The 21,322-nt window shown below is 35.6% G+C and overlaps 1 protein-coding gene across 2 annotated transcripts in view; it reads right to left on the bottom strand.

Annotated features, from left to right (window-relative positions):
- Window positions 1–21,322, bottom strand: part of LOC149548332 (alpha/beta-Hydrolases superfamily protein) — a 180,618-nt gene that overhangs the window by 18,444 nt on the left and 140,852 nt on the right. For both annotated transcript variants that reach the window (XM_089794847.1, XM_089794848.1), the window contains exon 6: window positions 3,330–3,395. In XM_089794847.1, coding sequence (XP_089650973.1) covers window positions 3,330–3,395 — 66 coding nt within the window. The remainder of the gene's footprint in view (window positions 1–3,329; window positions 3,396–21,322) is intronic.

The raw sequence follows: 21,322 nt of genomic DNA on the forward strand, positions 1-21,322 counted from the left end.
CCTGAGTCAGCCAACAAGCCGGTTAGCGAGGTAATAGATCAAAATGGATATAACAAAAGGTCGGAGAAAATTGTTACTAAGATAATACCAAAATCGCTTCTCTTTATCATTGTTGTGACTTGCATGTTGATTAAGAACATTTGGTGTTATTGCATGGTTTCTACTTCCAATTGTTAGAATTAGATTTCCTTTGAAGTTGCTAAAGTAGATTTCATTTTGAAAAAGTTTCTAAGTAAGAGTAGATGGATAATTGCATGGTGATATTAGTGGATGTTTGATAGGGATTTATAAACTAGGCCACTAGTATCCTAGCGGCTTGTTAGGAAGCCTTGTGTGGTAAACTAGTCCTTTTCCCTTGAATCATTGCATCTATGGAGGTAGAGCCACTAGTTAGCTTTCATTAGATTCGATCCCCGTCCATTTGCTAATCTTTCCATTCATAGGAGTAGGAGTAGGATAGCAAGTAGTTTAGTAATTGGAGTCTTGAAGAAGAAAGTTAGGAAGGTAAAAGACATTAGAAACACACCCCTATCATCACCACCATCTACATTATCTGGCATTTGTATATTTTACCAACCCATCGTCATCACCATCATCCCAAAATCCAAGTCATCCTTGAATGAACAATGTAAGGCTACCTGCATGATTATCAGCAAATCACATCGATAACTAAGTTAGTATCTATAGGTGTAAAGAGCATTGGAGTTTTTCTCATGTCTTCATGAGTATTAACTTTTCATGAGAGGAATTGAGTGTTTGATATCCCATATCAAGTGTTCAATTTTAAACTTGCACGTTATGAAGCATAGTAAGCATTAGAACTACATTGTCTTCAAGTATACCCCAAAGCTTATTGAACTCAATTTTGTACTTTATATTTTTAGGCTCTTCCAAAAAATTACATAGATTCACACTATTTCCTTTCCAAAAGAGGAAGTATGAATTAAATCTAGTGATGCTCCCATACCATTCTGCATTACAAATGTTGCATCTCCATTTTCTTGTGCCACCACCTATTGGCAGTGTTTCTCTTATTCTTATTGCAAATTGTCTGAGACGAGACTTACGATCATAAAGACCCCTAGCAAACTCTACCAAAACTTAAGAGGGGCAATCTGTAGCAGCTAGTACACTAGCCATGGAACTAGTTTTGGCTTCCAGATCAATCCCTTGGTCACTCTTCTTAGGTTCAGCCTCATGCTCAGGTTCATATTCTAATTGACTTGCACTCTTAAGATTGAATTTCCATCTCATCTACTCTCCTCATGACTACAAGAGCTCATTGTGACACTACATTTCACAAAATGAAAATAAATTCAATACGCAACTAGTTTCAGCCTACTTAAGAAAATAATAAAGGGAGCTCTTAATTTTATTTTAATTATTGATTTGAAAATATTTCAAAGTCAAACAAAATTTTAAATTTATGAATCTTGAGGTTAAAATGAAGAATCATCATAAATTCTTCATTCTGCCCTCGAGATTCATCATCAATTTTGATTTAGAGCATGAAAAACAATGAACATTCAACAATTTAAAATAATTTGTAATTTAAAATTAAAAAATCAGAAAATTAAAAAACAAGGTTTAAAAACCCTACCTTGTGCTTGACGAATCACTTCAAGGAAGGTCTAGAATCTTCCTCCTCTTCTTTCTCCTCATTCACTTATACTCACTCCTCAAATGACTCCTTTCTCTCCTTTTCACTCTTTTCTATCTGTTGTAGCGAATAATGAGAAATACAATTGTGAGTAAAAATGAAGTATGGTGGGGTTTTTGTAAGCTTGGAGCAACCAAGAGGGGACCCATCACCAATTAGGGTTCAAATAGAACCAAGAAGAAAATTAAAAGAATGATTTATTTCATTTTATATGCAGTTTTATTGTTGCTCATGATGGGGGACCTGCAGAGTCGCAGACATCCCTGAAATGGTCAAGGGACATTTGGACATCCCCACTGTTAGAGTGGAGTTGTCGTTGCACCAAAAGACCGATCTGTCAATGCCCGATACAACCACTCAATTTATAGTACACAAGAGGTGATTAAACCCTTGTCATGAATCTTGAGGTGGGCGCTAAACAAGTTTCTAACAATCTCCCCCACAGCATTACCCGAGGGTCTCAAATTTCAAATCTGTGACCAAGTTCCAATACCACTTGTTAGAGTGGGATTGTCATTGCACCAAAAGATCAATCTGTCAATGCCCGATACAACCACTCAACTTATAGTACACAGGAGGCCGTTAAGCCCTTTGTCATGAATCCCAAGGGGAGCGCTAAATAAATTTCTAACACCCACACCATTCTAGAGACATTGTGTTGTCCTACCAGCGAGTTAGTGGCAGGTTGCCAGTGGTAGGCGGACACCCCATCCCAAGAACGTGTCCCCGTGTTATATTGTTTTTTTAAAGATAGATTTTTCTATAAAAGCATATCATTATACTCATTGCAAATCATCTTATACTCTTTGCACTTGAAAAATACAGCAATTTTTATGTTGCTACCCTTGCTTGTGGAAGATCTTCTTAATTTGCTATTTGATCCTACAAGTGCTTGAGTTGTGAAATTCAACAGGATATCAAAGCTCCACAATGTCACCACTTTCTATCATCTATTTTTAGCTAGAAAATGTGGGTGGATAGTTATCATAAGGTCGGTCACTAATTTTGGTCATATACATAATATATCTTGTATGTGTGTGGAATACCAATGGTGTCCTTGTACTAATAACCAAGAACCAAAAGATCTGGCAGTTCAAGTTTGTTTGCATTGCATGCCAAAAAAATAGAGAATATTTTAACATACCATAAAAAACTATAATTAATCATCATAATTTAGAGTTATAGGGCTTAATTTTATTTTTTATTACAGGGAATTCCATCTTCCATTTTATTTAAAGGTTTACCCTAACACATTGTTCCATTTTATTGTTCTAAAAGGAATAAAATAAAACACTAACAAAATGCTTCTGGCAGCATTTGGCACATGATCTCAATATAAAATAGAAAAGGATGCACGAGCAAAATTTTATTATCATAATTTGATTGGCATATCACCAACTCAATTTCAACAATTACAAATAGGAATGAACATAAATCATGACAATAATATGATATTGGCTATTTACTCCTATTGAACTCCTATTGATGTACTAATGGGTTTCACTATTCCAAGAGTGAACAGTGGTAAAATTATTAATTATATTGATGTAGAACCAAAAGCTAAAAATGTAAATAGCTTATACGAACTTTCATTTCTACCACAACATTCAACTTAAACACTGATCAGAATAAATACCAAATAGTTACACAAGATAATACAAAATTTTACCTGGATAAATATAACAGGAACAGAGAGCTTCAACAAAGTCTCATCTCTTATTGCTCCATTAGCACCCTAATGTTAAACAGAAAAAAAAATCAAAAATTCGTCTAGATGTAGCACCTCAAAAACTCAGACAACGTATTAATGCATATCCAGACTAAAAAAATGTCTTCAGATTTATCAACTCGCAAGCTTGTTACTAAATTCATTAAATTTCATTTTGGATTATCTTGTAAAATTAATTGAACACAAATTCATTGGCATCTATACCACATAACTATTTTTTCTCACAATAAAGTGCAGAATATAAATAAGATATTCATCAACCTAAGTAAAACTCCTGAAGAGCATGTGAATAGAAATATTCAACTTAATAGAAGTTTACAAGAGAATGTACCTTAATCTGTTTAGTTTTCATAAAAATTTGAATTCAGAGCCCCCTCTCACTAAGGATTGAAATCCAGAATTTTCTAGACTAAATTATGGACAGCAATATACCCCATGTTCCCCCACACTGTCCATTCGGACCAACACAATTTTGAATATGACAGGCCTTGAGGCCTGCGATTTCATGTAGGAGCACTGGGACAAATAAGGTCTGTCAAGGTCTCCAAGCTTATCGAGTCAAAAATTCAGAACACAAGGAAGACTTGCACAGCCTTTGACAAAGTGTTTCTTAGAAAGCGGCCAAAATTCAAACATCTTTAATAGAAATATTCACCTTAATAGAAGTTTACAAGAGAATGTACCTTAATCTGTTTAGTTTTCATAAAAATTTGAATTCAGAGCCCCGTCTCACTAAGGATTCACATCCAGAATTTTCTAGACTAAATTATGTACAGCAATATACCCCATGTTCCCCCACACTGTCCATTCATACCAACACAATTTTGAATATGACGGGCCTTGAGGCCTGCGATTTCATGTAGGAGCACTGGGACAAATAAGGTCTGTCAAGGTCTCCAAGCTTATCAAGTCAAAAATTCAGAACACAAAGAAGACTTGCACAGCCTTTGACAAAGTGTTTCTTAGAAAGCGGCCTAAATTCAAACATCTTTATTGTTAATGAGCTTATAGAATTCTCTCTTATAGGAGGTATACAAGTGGATAGCCCCAACTTCTCAATGGATGAAGATTTAAACTTGATTCTGATGGGACCACCAAAGGAAAGCTAAGATTGGCTTGAGAAAGTCACCTACCAGGAAAGCTTAAGTTATTTTCTAGTTTCATATACTATTGGCCTTCAAAAAGATTTTGATAGAAAATGGAGACAAAGGCTCTGTCTGTGGACTCACAAGTGCCTTACAGAGGAGTTTAAGTATCCTGGAGGTCAAGAAGAATCATCATCTGTTACCGACAAAGAAGCATGAAACTATCTCATGATAGTGCCTTCCAAGCAACCATGAGGAAGCATTCACCCTCCTGGAACAATCTGAAATTGATGAGTCCATCTACTGGTACCAGGAAAGTAATACAACAGATAATATTATTGCAAACATTGAGAATGAGTTACTCCTTTTGCAGCTAAAGCTGATCACTTGTGAGAAAAAGCATTGTTTATCAAGTTGGAGTGAACACATTGTAGCATCTACCTCCTTAAAATTTTGTAATGATTAGTCTTGGCTTCCTGTACAGATATAAATAGATAACCGCCAAGAATATTCTTAAGATTCAAGACATACAGTCCCCTTGGCTTTCATTTAAATAAATGGCCTTTCTAGATGAACAAGGGAAGTGAAAATAGGCCAGTCAGCAAGATTTCTATTGTAAAGCCCATCTTGAGCATTTTCACCTTAATACTTGACCATTGTTGTGTGTATGCATATGCTCCATGGCCTTTTATTTATTCTCTCAACTCTGTACATCAATGAGCTCAGTAGAACTTGCAAGGAGGTCACTTAGTGCTGCAACATAGCTATAGATTCCTCTGCAACTCATGGTTATCCATAGCATCTAGAGAAGGAAATTCAATGGAAGAGCTTGGAGGCCCAATGGAAAACTTCATGATCAGAAGAGTGTCACACTTCTTGTTATAAAGCTATGATGCTATTGAGGAATTTCGTGTGACCCAAAAATCAGCTTCCATCTCTGAGATAAGAAACATGAAGGATTTTTAAAGAACATTGCTCAAGATTTACAAAGGATCATCACATACAAATTCCTTTACTGCCTGCTCTTGGAATGAATACCCTAAACTAGGTCGAGCAGCAATAATTATTTATTTAAAATACAATTTTATAACTAGGTCAGCCAAAAAGCAACTCGCAAAAAAATCAATTAGCCAAAAAAAATTTGCAAAACAATAGGCCAACCAAAAAGTAATCTACAACAAATTACATTGGCCAAATAGTACATAAAAGTATCATCCAAAAGAAAATATTATTTCTACCATAAATATTTCAACTTGAACACCACTGATTGACCCTTTGACATCAATTACACAATCTTGTCACCTTTGACATTAATGACAATCTTCCAACAATCTCCCCGTTGTCATTGATAGCAACTTTGTAAAGGGTAATCTTCTTAGTGCAATGGGATCAAACAACTGTCCCTAACTGTAAGGCTCCCCTAACTCAAATTCTCCCCATTTGACATCAATTGGAAGGTGTATCAAGGGCTAACTAAATATGACAATGAATGCCCCGCCCAGCCCCCCCACCCTACACAAATGCTTCATGAGAGCTTAGTAAATGGATGAGAGTGGCATCACTCCCAATTTGTCTCTTAGGTACTCTTAGGTCTCTTTTGAAAGAACCTTTGTAAAGATGTCAACAATTTGCTCCTTAACTTATTGATCAAGTACTTCCTTCCTGAAGATGTGTAATGTCCCCTTTTTGGGACATTAGGAATTTTGAAGCCAAATTCATAAAATATTAATTTTGGCTATAAGGGAGCTTAATGCAAATTTACGAAATGGGTCAAATTAATATTATCAAATGGATTAAAGGTGACAAGAAGGAAAAGACAAAAGGATAGGAGAAGGAAACTGAAGAGTCACCATTTGAGCATAAAAGAAGAATGTGGAGCTCATTTTGACCATGCTTGGCTATTGACTTGGTTCAGATTTCTCTTGAAGAAATTAAGAGAGACTCAACTTCTATTCAAGATCTGAGGACGCAAACCTTTTGGTTCTTTTTGGTGGATTGGACGTAGCCTCGATTCATCATCTGTGGTGAATTCGTGTAACATGCTATTCTCATGTAGCTATTTTAAAACTATAATTCAAGATACATTTATATCCATAACAAAATGAAAAAGTGACAGTTATAACAGCTACTTCATATGAAAGAGGAATTTAATGAACTTATTCAGATATTACATTTTATATTAAAGAGAATAATAACGAACTAATCTAATTCACATGAAATACAATCATAACTTCCATATGTATTTCTTTTCCATCCCTAACACAATCTTTCAAAAGATAACATAAGGAAATAATAGAATTAAGTATCATGATTACATAATAATATGTCAATGATAAACGAAAATACAAAAAGAATCAAGTACCAAATATGAAGCAGATAATGGTTACTGTGTTGAGCAAGTGTCGACATTTGGTGGAGAGGAGAAGCATTTCCATGGGCTTAACCTCCCAACCACAAACCTTTATTTATCCCCACACAATCTCATCTGAGAAAGGCCCTCTCCTGGGGTAAGGCTTGGGGCACCACAGTACTGTCACCTAAGCATCCTGATGTTAGAGTGTTGACCAGACAACAGACGAGGCTGTGGATATCCTCCATCAACCTACCCTCTATCAGCTAGCACTTCGAGCTCTAGTGATTGCAATGACAAACATGCCACTGACCTATCTTGGCCAAGGATTTCAGTGGGCTACTAATCATGCCCGATCACCCACCGCTCAACTTGACAACAAGAGTTATATATTGGACAACCATGAGCTGACTCGGTTATTTAATGTTGTTATATCTGTGTGTGTGTGTGTGTGTGTGTGTATGTATATGTACATTACTGATGTCATCTTGTTTTTGCTATTGCAAGGCTATTGCAAGGATGTTCTCTCCTCCCACCCTTGATCTTGACCATTCTGGTCCTTATGGGTGCTTCCTAGGAGATCCCTTGAGTAAAGTTCAGCTCTGGTATCAATTTACATTTCTAAATCCAAATCATTGTACAGAAATTTTATCATGGCATCAAATACGGTAATTATCTCAGAGGCATATAGCCAACACTTCTGTATAAGCCAGTGTATTTTAACAATATGCATAGTAAAGTACTTCGGTGCTTTGAAACACCATATCATACACAAGATTTGTAAGTAACATATGTATAGGGGATTACTTGTTGTAATACAATGTCAACATATGAAGTTCACACCTATGATATCATTATTCAATCCTTCTGCTATACCATAAATAAAGGAATAATGTAATGCATAACCTTATTGTATTGCTACAAAGAGGTGCACTGCCTTGTGTGGATATAGATTGCTATCCTCATCTGGTAGACGAAAATGAAAATCTATAAACATGGGATGCTAAGGACTTGGCAAATCTGAAACCACAATGCTTGGCTCTTGAAAGATATGGAGCTCGCACACAATACTAATTGCAGTGCTTGGAGTATATGGCTCGTGATTATTGCCACAAGAATGAATAAAATCGCAAAGCTAAAACTAGAATAGAATGCTCGCAAAGCTATGGCGAGAAGATATATAAAATAGTCCTCAAATGCATGCTCAATTACAAGAAAGGTCGAGGTAACAGACACAGAGCTAGGCTAAGTTCCATAAATAATCACATTTGCATTGACTCGAAAATAAATAGACTCCATCGATTGAAATATTTGAAAACAACATTTGAGAAATAAAAGCCCGATGATAAGATAGGCAATCGCTCAAATCATTGGGAACAATAATAATGATAATTATAAAGATTACCCCTCCAAATGATTTTTAAAATATATCGGCATCATGGTATCTATGCTACCTCTATTTGTACATACACATATACATACATGTGCATAATTTTGATCATTTATTTCTTTTGTATTATTATATTGATTTACGCACATATATATACATGTATGGGCAAGTATAGGTATCATGATATCATGGTGTCAGTATATTTAGTATAACAGGAGGCTCATAATGATCTCTAATAAAAAGGTAACAACTTATCTTATTTATTAAATGCTTAATATTTTTCTTTAATTGATAACTGTTATGACTAACTGGTTAGCTTGTGCCCGTCCAAGGTATACTCTTGTTTGCCTAGTCGTTTAACCTTAGCCAAGATGGTTAGAATCCATAGTCGATGGCTTGCTAGTGGACTTTTGGTGCCCCAACCCTAGCTCCCGTTTTAGAAATACTTCCCCCCCTTTGTCTTGTTCTACAACCAAGAAGAATTTTCACAATAATAACATATTCCTTAATATTAAGTCAAGGTAACTATAATCAAAAATCATTTTTTATAATCATCATAACAGCTAACAACCATTTCATATAAGCAACCAACTCTTCCAAACTACATTAAACTAATAAATATTCATTTTCTGTTTAAATTGTAACGAACAACTAACATGTCATCTTCACATGAATTAAAATGAACAAACATATTTCCATCTCACATGATCATATTATTCAATTGATTTACTAGCCAACTAACTTCACACAAATTACATAACTGCTATATGAATATTTAAATTGGGCAAGATTTTGGGATGTAACAATTAGTGATGGAGTTCAGAGTTGCATTTCAAGTTCATTTGTGGTTATCCAATCTAACTGTTATCACTATTTTTACGATTGGATTTGTTATTGTATTGTTGATTATTATTATGCAATAACGTTTTCTAAGTATTTTAATGAGTATCTATTGGTTATTTCCTGGTTAATAGTGTGGGTCTTCATTGCATAATTTATCTGTCTATATTCTGAAAAAATTGTTGTGGTAAGAATAGGGGAGAATATGGTAGGATATTATAGTGGTATCAGAGCTCACTTTTTCTGCCAGCCTATGTGGTTCTATGAATAAAGAAGTATTTATCTGAAGAAGTTTTCTCGGTGGATGTATTTAGAGGAGATTATTTGAGATTTAATTATTAGAGAATGATTTATGGGCTCATGCGGTGAAATATAATATGCAGTGGTTTTTCTTCAAAAAGGGTTGATTCAAATCAAAGTCTACATGTGGTTAGAAATTCAGAAAGGAAATTACTTTCAAACTAATATCTTGCTACTATAACAGATTTGGTAAATAGAGCTCATTCAAGCCTGTACGATAAAAATTTGATATATCTGCAACTTCCTTGAAGAGGGGTTATCAAAGTGTACTGAGTTGTTCCTTGCGAACAAATTAATTCGAAACTTGCAACAAGTTATAGTTTCTGGTTATGGGGCATTATCGGCTAGAATCTATTGCTCGGAAAATATTTTGTTTGGTTTGAAAATTTCAATCATATTCCTGGTTGAAGGGAAAGTATGAAGAGAAATTGATTCGATGCCCATTGATTTATCATGCAACTTATTCCCAAATCGCAGAACTTGATATTAATCAACGAAAGGGAGACATTGACATCAATAGTGGTAATGTAAAAACAAGACTTTGGTATTGAAAACCTATTTACCGTGGAAGTTGTTTCATGCTATCCTGGAAGGACTCTAGAGTCGAGCCTGATGGAGCCCTATTTTATTCCCAAAAAATAAAGCCTCCATTTAAGAGATGATATTGGAGACTTGATGAAGTATTATGGCTTGACAAATATATTTACCATTGTCACCAGATTTTTTATTTATTTTTATCCATCCCACTTCGATAGCCTAGTTCTTTACCAATATTTTGCTAATAAACAGGGTTGGAAGTCATTGTCTTATACTATACAATTTCAAAGCCTCCACTTAGCAACAAGGAGAGATGTTAACAAGCAACATAAATACAATGTCATTATTGATGACTAATGATATGAGACTCTGTCATGTATGAAGAGTATATAATGAGTTCTAGTTGATACAGTCATATGATGCAACAGTGGAGCAACTAGTAGAAATATGCAAAGAATTTGGATCTGTTTTAATATGCAGAAATATACCAAAGCAGCTCCCGGTTCAGTGAGGACATCCAATGATGTTCTAACACAAACAGAGATAAAGGACCCCAAAGCTTTAGTAGTCCCAACATGTTCACTATTAATAGGATTCACTATCTAATATCTCAAGTCTGGTTCTGTCCAAGGTTTCTCTCCAATGAATGGAATGTGATATGATGGTTCTTTTCATTCTTTACCTACTTCTAGTTCACCTACACCTAGAATATTGTTTTTGGAATATCTACTACTAATGGAGGGTGTCATATCGTTGCATTTTAGTGATATATCACTATGTTAAATGACATTGGACACTGTCACTATTAAGACATGCTTCTAGTTCGGTCCAATGTGATTGCTATGAGTACTATGAATCACCAATGTTACCATGAGCCATGAGTTGCTATTGAACTGTTGAATTCTTAGTGCACCTACCTTCATAATGTTTTCAAGAAGTCATACCTGGCAAGAGTGACAAGTATCTGAGGCAAATAGGACTTTTGAATCAAAATATATGTTTCAATCACATGACACCTACAGATGGTCATGACGGAATAAAAGAAAAAATATATATTAAGAAGATAGAAATCCAGTGCCGGATTGCCATATTGGATGTTAGATACCATCGGGAGTTTCATAACTTTCAAGGGCCTCATAAAAGAGATAAATATTAGCAGCAACCAAAGGTGTCGAGGATTGAGTCAAGACCAGCGTTGAACAAAGAAAGATGTCTATGTTTTGCCACATCCTTATCTATGTGCCAGCGGAATTAATCTGAAGCCAACGCAACAAAATTATACACTATTACAATACAATAGTATATGTGTACGGCTACATCATAAAATAAGGAGTTTGATGAAAATAAAAACATAGCTCGATAATACTTAAGGTTCTGGGTGGAAACCTATTGCTATGGGTATATGCAGATATTGTGGCTAAGCGGTGGCCTTAAATAGCATGATATTGTGCGAAAAGCAACTTAAAAACAACTCCGCTCATGTATGGGATGTTCAATGTCTAGCCAAGAGATACTGACTTAAAACGTAGTGGTTTAGGAAAATACATAATCGAGAGGTGCTTGCGTGGAAAAGTCATCAGGAGTTTGGATATCATCTTATGCTTAATACTTAGCATTGAAACCTTTTAAAATTGAAGATTAAAAATATTATTAATTTATTTTTAATATATGGTTTGGTTAACAATGTTGAGGAAAATGATTTGTTAACAGCAGCACAACTTGGTATGATCATGGTTAGAAAGGATGTAATTTACGTCTGAAGATATATGACGTTTTATTCGAAAAGGCATGCTTTTTTATGAATAAGATATAAAAGATATATGAGTCATTTGTTGAATGGGGAGGGGAAAAAGACATTCGAAAAAAACCAAGTCCAAAGAAGAAGAGCATTTGTATGGAGGGATGAGCCAAATATATGGTTTTGTAATATCAAATTTAAATATTTTATTTATATAACAAAATAAAAGTTCCTTTGTTTATTTTTATTAATGGCATGGAGATTAAAACTGCAGATGAATCATCCTTTGTAATTATTTTTGGAATTTTGTATACAATTTAAATATCGGATAAGTGGACATGGTCATCTAGCATTTAAATTCGATCATCACAGATAGTGTGAAATATTTAATTGTTTCCATATCTATGTCCAGTTTGTCTCCCTACCAAAGGAGTTAAAGTTCAATCTAGAATAATTTAAGATTGAATATATATTTGATCTGTCACATCTTGATTATTTAATTGTTCACAGTTCAAGTGCTTAAGAACCTTATGAAGTTGTACGTGAAAAGTCACTGAGGTTGACTCTATTGCCCGGATGAGCAAAGGCACTAGTCTTTCTATTATTAAAGTCAGAAAATCTATATATTCTTCTACAAGCATCAAATCCATTAATAAAACCTTATACAATTCATGCAATTCAAGCACTCAACATCCAGTTTTCATTTTAATAGAGTTCGAGGACCTTGCCAGCCAAAGAACTCCAAAGCTTAAATTCGCTTTAGAAAAGCTTGAACCAAGTGATCAAGTTCAAGGAGAAGGTCTACCCGTCTAGGTGTAGCAAAGCCTGAAGTGCAGGGGAATCAAGGCAATTCTCATTCGTTGGCCAGAACTGATTGAGAAGTCCTATCGAAGAAGTGGCAAGCTCTTGGATTTCCAATCTGCAATTTTGGGAAACAATAGAGCCTTTGAAAACTTTGCCTTATATTGAAAAAACGTGGTGCTGCCAGATTGGTCTATAGCTATGGATAATTAAAATTGTTCTGATGACTATAGTGGTGTGAGTGGAGTTAGAGGTCACTATCGTGATTTTGCAAATGTTCAATGGAGAGTATATTAGAAGTGAATGATTATCAACATTGAGCTAAAGACTTCACAACAAGATAAAATTCAGGAAGTAATGCACAAAAAAAAATGTTTTCATACTTTATCGATGGGCTAAAATTTTGAAGTAAATCTTGTGTCCTCGGCAAAGGTCGACTTGGCCATAAGGATTTGTTGCAAGTTAAAAAGACAGATGATTATCTAAAGAACACAAAGCTACCCAAAAGGAAGAATGAAAAATAATAACTTTTGATGTTCGAACAGGTTGTCATGTATCTAGGAATGGTAACAATTTAATACTAGCATAGCATTGGAGAGCACAAAAAAATTGAGTTTAATTTTCCATTTGTGATGGCTAAGGCTTTGGTTTGAAGAGGAAATATAGTTTTCTTAAGGGTCGAGGCTTCTTGTTTGTAGGCCATATAGAGCTTTCGGGAGAAACATAGGTGCTATTAGTGCTTTTATCAATTGTTTTCGGAAGCTAACTTGTATTGCACCATTCTGGAATCACGTTGGAAGTTCTAATTATACCCTGACGGCAAACCAATATAAGTGGGAGGATTGAGTTGTTCTCTAAGTGTCAATAAATCAATGTAATAACCCCAATCGGTTATAACTTCGCGAAACACCAAATCCTTCTCAAATTCAATTGTTTGACATTTTGTCAAACACTTCGCAAGCAAGCTCTGATACCACTGTAAAATCCTGTGCAATTCTAATTTTATTTCCTGATTGTTAACTTGAGAATTTCGTCAAACACTTTGCACACAAGGGATATATATATATTGCAGATCTAAAGTCTGATTACTTTCTAAATGCCAAACTTTAATTGATACACTTGCAAAACTCCAAACAACCAACAAGAAATATTTTTTGTATTTTGTTTTGAAACATGAGGATTGACTATAAATGAGAAAATATACATCTACATCAATAAGACATTAGGGCAACAATTCTGATGTAAAACTCCGATACAAATCAGATTACAAATAATCTCTAAATTCTTCACATGCCCTAAAATATTCAAATCTAACCTCCATGCATTACAAATGAAATAGATAGAAACCTGGCAAACTGCTCGAGGGAATCTGGATTTTTTTATAACAAGTTCCTGTAGCAGCAATGACACTATAGTGAATTACTATAGCGACAGCACTGTAGCAGTGTCACTGTAGCAGCGATACTGTAGCAGCAGTAATGTAGCAGCAATATTGTAGCAGAGTTCCTGTAGCAATATCCAACTTATTCCTTCTCCACAAATCTGGCTCCAGGCCAAAAATTCGGCACAATGAAAAGACTGATTTGTCTTCTCCAACAATAGCAATACTTCGAAAGATATTTCACCACCTCAATTATGCAAATCAATGGGAGTGTTTGTTCCCAACGATCAATGTAACAACTACAGAAACCCTTGGCTCCACAAGCTATCCGGAAGAGTAGATGACAACACATTCAATGCTCAACAATGAGGCTGCCCTCCCTATTTATTCTTTTCCTCCAATAGATGGACCTCCTTTTAGAAGAAATAAAATAATCTTTAACTCCCCTTTCTAGAAGATTCTTTTAATTTATTTAATTAACTTTAGTCACTTTTAATTAAATTAATTAAATATAAAGTCACCTTTTAATTTTAAATTATTTAATGAATTTATAAGAAATTAATTTAATCAATTTCTCCCTATTTCTCCACTTAGCCTTTAGAGAATGAAAAGCTAAGAACTCCATTAAGAGGCTAAAAGATGGGGACATTACAATAAAGGTCAAGCTTTGGTGACAATCTTTAGTTAAAGCAAGTGGAAGAATTGTGGTTAAATGCATACAACAAGATTTCCATCTTTTCAAATTCCAAAGGACGTTACAATAAATCAAACTATCAGAAGCGATTTTTGATGATGTCAATTAGTGTTGTCGTGTCGGCACGTGGATGGAAGCTTGAGTAACGCATCAAAATAGATGTTCGTTCTTGTTTATAGTATTGAGGAAATAATTTTGGCACCAGATCATTCAGCTCCTTAATGCAAACACAGGACTAAATGGTGAGAGTGAAGTATTGTTGAATTTGTTACTAATTAGCTTACATCTGGAAACAACCATTAAAGTGTATGCAAGATTTGAATTTAACTGCTCACTTGTGGAGTGCAAAGGAATTCTAATTACTGAAACAAATCTGTTGCCTTTATTTGTAGAATTTAATTAGGAAGCATAAAGCTGTCTCTACCGCTATGAAATCCTTGTGAAGACGTTGGAGAAGTTAACTCTGAGAAGACAAAACTGTGAAACGACTTGGAGGATGTCATGCATATTCGTTGGGGTCCCATTGGCGATTTTGGAGTTAGCTACGACTGTTCTGTAGTTACACACTTCAGTTTAGATTCTACAATCTTCTCCAAAATTAGATTTAAGATGTGAAATCATTGCAAACTCAGTGGTCGTCAGTTTGGTCTTAAAGGAGAAACGAAAAATTCTAGGGGTTTTTCTCAAGCTGAATACTTGTGTAAAAAACAGTAGAAAATTTCCATGAATCTCTATCATGGAGACTATGTGAGCATAAGTGTGGGTCAGAAATGGGGTCTATTTTTTCTCTTTAAGCTTGTCGTCTTTTGATTTTACTGGGAGCATTGTCTTACAATGGTGCAATATTATGCTATCACAAGAAAAATAGAAAGTGTTTTATCAGATAATTCAATATTTTATCCCTCAATAGTAGATGCATTTGTAAATATTTTTGGTTGGGTAATAGATTAAATAGGGATAATACAGTGCCCACAACAACGGTTGCCAAGAAAAGGTGGTGCCTTACAAACTGTGGAAGTGAACATTAAATCTAGAAGGACGGTCAGTTTGAAGCATAATTGAGAATGGAAATTTTGAAGAACAAGTTGTTCTCAAAAGAATTCAATGAAGTCTCCAAAGGTAATCAATTGCGACACTTACAAGAAAAAGGTAATAGGAAATTGGTCGTACCTGATTGGTTTGCAGCTGGAACATATGGAATCCTTAGATAAGGTTCTCTCTAAGCTAGACTAACTAGATACATATTTGTCCAAAGTAGACCAGGCAGATTGTAAGCTTCTCAATTGGGCTTTACGACCTTCAATGATTGCTTTGGTTCAACACTGGATTATGAAACATCTAGATAAAAACGTTAGACTTGCAGTCACTTCATGTCTCAGTGAAATCACACAAATAACAACACCTACAGCACCCTACAATGATGATGTATTGAGGAAAGTTTTACAGCTTATTGTGGACAGCCTACAGGGGTATCATGATGACAAACACCCTACTTGTGGAAAGAAGGTAAAGATTCTAGAACGAATGGAAAAACCCAGATTTTTCATTCTCATGTTGGACTTCAATTGTGAGGAGATGATTTGGTAGTTGTTTCAAATTTTCTTTAGAGAATATAGGAAATATCAACCAGACAATGTGAGAACTTGCATTAAAACTATCATGTCATTAATCCTTGAAGAAAACGATGGCATATGTAAGCAATTTAAATTAGATTTGTTGGCTATGTGAAGGGAGAGCATAATCTCACTTATGGTTTACAAGCTTGTGGAGGAGCTAACTGAACATAAGTTGAACATGTTCAAAGAGTTTTATGACTGAACCTGAGTTAATTTCAGCAGGCATACAGGTTGAGGGATCTCCAAAAATGAGCAAGAATCTAATGAGAGAGAAGATTTATTTCACATGTCACCAATCTTGGACACCTGATCACATTTGTGGTGATGCAGTCACTAAAGAAATACAGACCAGCAATGGGGATGATAAGAATTTTACCTTTTTACCCTTACAAAACAACACAACTAATGGAGATGACATGAATTCAAGTATTGACAAAGGTATGGAACATTTAAGACTCTACATTGGTGATTTAGAGATTGAAATTGACAAACATTATATTGCATATCATCAAAGTGACGATATGTTGGATAATTCTAAAGAGGTTCACCAAACTTCATGTCATGAGGAATTGTTTAATGGCATAGAAGTGCCCTTGCCCTTGCACACAAATCAATCAAACAGGGAGCTTGAGACATATGGTGAGTAATGTGTTTATTAGATCTGCAACTCACTTATGCATGATAGTGATTCAGAGGAAAAAACAAGGATTGCAATCAAGGATGATGGTATTTTGGGTCACCAATAAGAAAATGCTCTTCATAATGACAAAGATGAAAAACAATTCTTAAAGGAACAGTTGAGAGTCGCTGAAAATATGATTGTTCCAGCCTTAGTGAGGTATGATGACACTCAAAGGATTGTTGAGGATATCCAAATGAAGGCACAAAGGGAAAAGAGGCAAATGGGAATGGAAAGAGATACTTAAGTTGCTGATTTACAGGGGGTTAAAGTAGCATTGGAAACTTTTGAAATCAGATTATTTATACCTACTTTCAGACAGGAACAACACCTTAAAGGTTGCTGAAAATTATGTAGGTCAATAAAGAGAAAAAGAGGATGAGATTAATAAGCTCAATAGGGAGCTTAAGGATGCTTGAAAGGCATTGGATAATACACTAGTGTTGTGAGGTTTTCACACCATCGCCCCAAAATTTTGGGGACCCCCTTTTTCTTGATCGCCTTCGCAAAAATTTTTGAAGATGTCTAAAATAATTTAGATTCAGAAAAAATTTTGCCTTGGACACCTTTGGGCTAGGAGGAGGTTAGATTTGTTTTTCACCCAGCTTTAACTTGATTTTCCAGAACTGGTAATTTTATTTTTGCACTTGGCAGGATAAAATTTACAAATTTTGTGGACTTAGACAGTTTTATTTTGAAAATTGGAGGTAGTTATATAATCTTTAGCATTTTCAAAATGAAATTTTTTAGATTTATTTGTTTCGGAAAATTTTAATTTTTTGGTGGAAAAAAATGATTTTGTAATGGTGAAATTAAATTGGAAAATCGATTTCGAATTCTAGAGAAATGATTCATTTTTGTAAAAAATTAAAATGGCATTGCAAAATTGATTTTGGATTAAATTGCAAAAATTGGCATTAAATAGGTCAAAATTGTCTTGAAGATTTTTTAAAATATTTAAAGAGATTGGTAAATTAAAATTGAAAAACTTGATTTTGGCTTGCCAAATCCAATTTTAAATGATATTTTAATTACTTGAAACATTATTAAATGAAATGTTTAACATCTCCAAGGCTTTATTAATTTTATTTTTGCAATTTTGGTCTTAACCGGCAATTAAAAATGCAAATTTCATTAAGGCAAAATTAATTTTTAGCTTGGCATTTAATCTGGGCCATGATTGAAGGCACTAATTAAATTTTCTCTCTCCTAGGGCTAGTCGGCCAGCTTGGAGGAGTGTGTGGAGTTTTGTATAAGAAAGCTTCTCCCCTCTCCATTTTTTCATTCCACCACAAGCATCTCTTCTACTAGGCGATTTTGGAGCATCTCTTCTACTTCGCGATTTTCTTAGGCAGCCTTTGCCTGGCGATTTTCTTCTAGCTTGGAGCAGATTTCACATGCCTTGGACGAATTATTTCAAGGAGTAGATTTGCATGTGTTTGGAGATTTTGCAAGAGGGCAGCGAATTTTCCTTGAGCAATTTTTTTTCAGATTTTGGCATTTTGTGCAAGGGCAGATTTTCATTGTTCGCATCTCTTTTTGCTTGGCGATTTTCCTTTGGAGGGCAGATCTACACTTTCTCTTACATGGGCGATTTAATTGGGAACTGATTTTTTTGCAAAGAGGCTGCGATTTTACATCAGATCTGGGCAATTTTTTATTTGAAGGAGGAAACATATCATTGAAGTCTGATTCTTGGCAAATTGTAGACCATTTCAAAGGGATTAGAATTCTGATTTTGTAAAGAAGTTTGAAATTCTTAGGTCTGATCCGAACTTCAAAGAAGACCCAGCTCCATCTATAGGTTGAAGATTGGAGAGATAAGTGTAGATTCCATGATAGGACTTGGCGAGGCAGAAAGAAGGTAGACCACCCTAGGAATGAAGTTGAGAGATATAAGTGTAGTCCTTCCTAAGGTAACAAAGAGGCAGAAATAAGTGGTAGTCCCATCCCAAGGTTGAAGATTGGAGATTGATAAGTGTAGTGATAGCACTTAGTGAGGCAAAAATAAGTTAGAATCCATCGATAGAAAGAAGGTTGGAAATCAATAAGGGTAGTCCATATCACTTAGAACAAAGAGGCAGAAATAAGTGTTTAGGATGGTAGATGTTAGTGCAAGCAAGGACCCTAAGGGAACAAATACTAAGAAAGACAAAGACGACATGATGCCCAAGACCACCTTCTTCTCAAAAGTGAGGCGAATAACCGATACCAATATCGGTACAGTAAAGATGATGCAGCTAAAGAACAAAATGAAAGAAGGACAATCCCCCATGGCAAAGAAAATATACAAAAGTGGAATTATACATGCGGCGGTCTTCCCTCCTACCTTGCCTTGCCTAGAATTGGTTATGGAATGTGCATCCAAGTTTGATTTGGTTAGCAAATCCATCATTTTTTATTAAGGCAAAAGAGTGTTGGCCAACATTGGCGAACAAGTGATTGAAGAAGCATTTAACATTCCCCAATACAAGAGCATGACAGCGGTAATGATGGACCAGGCAACCAAGTCATTTCAGGATAACCAAGAGGCTTATTTCATGCATCTAAAGCAGGATTGGCTACACGAAGGCAAGAAAGGAGTTACCAGATCCTCCAGGCTTACCCTGTCAGACTTCAAATCAGAATATGGCAACCTCATTGTGCTTCTCAGCCGGATCATGGGCCTAGCTTAAGGTATGCAATTCAAAAACTACATGTACTTCTTTATTGAAGAAATTGAAAAAGGGAAAAGAAAATTTGATTGGGTTACGATCATAAGTGAGAACCTAGAATTGCAACTTAGGACTGTGCAAAACCAAAAGCAATTCTACATGGCATCTTATCTATTCTATTTGATTGCGAAGTTGTATGAAAATTCGAGACTTAAGACCTTAGGAGTAATTGGCATTAGGCCGAGGCAATGTTTGGTGCATGAATGCTATCCACAACTTCATTTGCACAACAACAAAGACTATAAAATATTTTGTGACGCCTTTGCCATGAAGATAGTAAGGGTACTATGAGGGACACCTGATTGACCACACCAGGAAGAGGATCTACTTGTGTTAGAATTTCATAAGAAATCAAGGAATCATTGGGTAGCTGATACTTCAAATTTAGCTAGCCCCTCAAGTAGTCAGTTGGGTCAAGCTCAAGCCAATCAACCAACGATGGCTCAATCACCATGGACTCAAAACAATGCCTCACCCATTTCATTCCAACAATATCATGATTTACTAAAGAATCTGGCAGTATTCTCTTCCAAGTTCTTCATTAATGACCCTAACCGTACAGCAGAGGAGCATATCAAAGTGTTCGAAGATGCATTATGCAACAGAAGGATTCAACATGAAGATGTAGCATGCAGGCTTTTCCCTTACTCATTGGGGGAAGAACCTTACTACTGGTCGTCAATCTGTCAGCGTCATCTATAACAGGATAAGTCCAGCCCAGAGAAGTTTTTATTGCAAAATTTGGCATGCCTACCACACCGTTGGAGTTGCATAGGATGTTCGTGGACATTAGGAGACATGATAAAGAGTCAATAAGTTCCTTCAAGAATCATTTCCACAAGGCCTACACGAGATTGCAAGCCCCTTACAGAATGAAGAGGCAGGCGCTTTGGAAGCATATTACAGTGCATTAGATAGTCAGACAGCTATATTTACAAGGATGACAAATCCTGCTCCCACAACGTTGAATGAAGCTTGCACTAAAGAAATTGAAATAGGGAAGCAATTGGGCCAACAAGGAATGAAAACCCCAAGTGCTAGGTATCTGAACAATCCAGTTCCACAACTTGCGTACCAAGCACCTAGAAATCAGTTGATGGTACATCCGGGAACTCCATTGTCTCGGGCACCGCCATCAATGCCAGTTTATCTGCAAGGGGCAAGTTCATCCATGAGAACACAAGAGGAAAAGGAGGAAATGAAGGAATTAATCGAGCAAGTCAAGAAGTTATCTACAGAAGTTACTTATTTGAGAAATCAGAACAATCAACTCCAAAGTTCCCATAGAAACAATCAAGGAAACGATTATCAAAAGTATGGCAGAGGTTATCAAGGAGGGTATTAGAGAAATCATCAAGAAGGTGGATACCAAATGAATTATCAGGACAGAGACTATCAAAGGAACAACCAAGGTGGTGGTTATCAAAGGAACTATCAAAATAACAACCAGCCACAAGATCAAGGATAACACTCAATCTAACCAAAAGAGGACATGGAACACAAGCCCAAACAATGGAAATGTGGTGTCGCCACTGGATAATCAGGCTTCAGCGAATAGTAGGCCAGTGGATAGAATATTTCTAGCCGAGTCCACCATGTCTAAATATTGCAGATTCCATGAGATTGATCAACATTCGGAGTTGGGGTGTGCTGAGTTCAAGAGGGCATCTAACCTGTTTCAGAACTTAATGGATGAGTCAAACAATCAGGAAGATATTAAGGTTACAGGGTATGAAATTGTCCCATCCTTGGGATATGATCAATGCTTGACTTTTGAGGAGATTTCATTTCCACCAAAATTTGAAGCA

Source organism: Cupressus sempervirens, chromosome 7, assembly GCF_028749045.1.
Source record: "Cupressus sempervirens isolate cs-2001-9-10 chromosome 7, ASM2874904v1, whole genome shotgun sequence".
In the NCBI taxonomy this organism is placed as follows: Eukaryota; Viridiplantae; Streptophyta; class Pinopsida; order Cupressales; family Cupressaceae; genus Cupressus; species Cupressus sempervirens.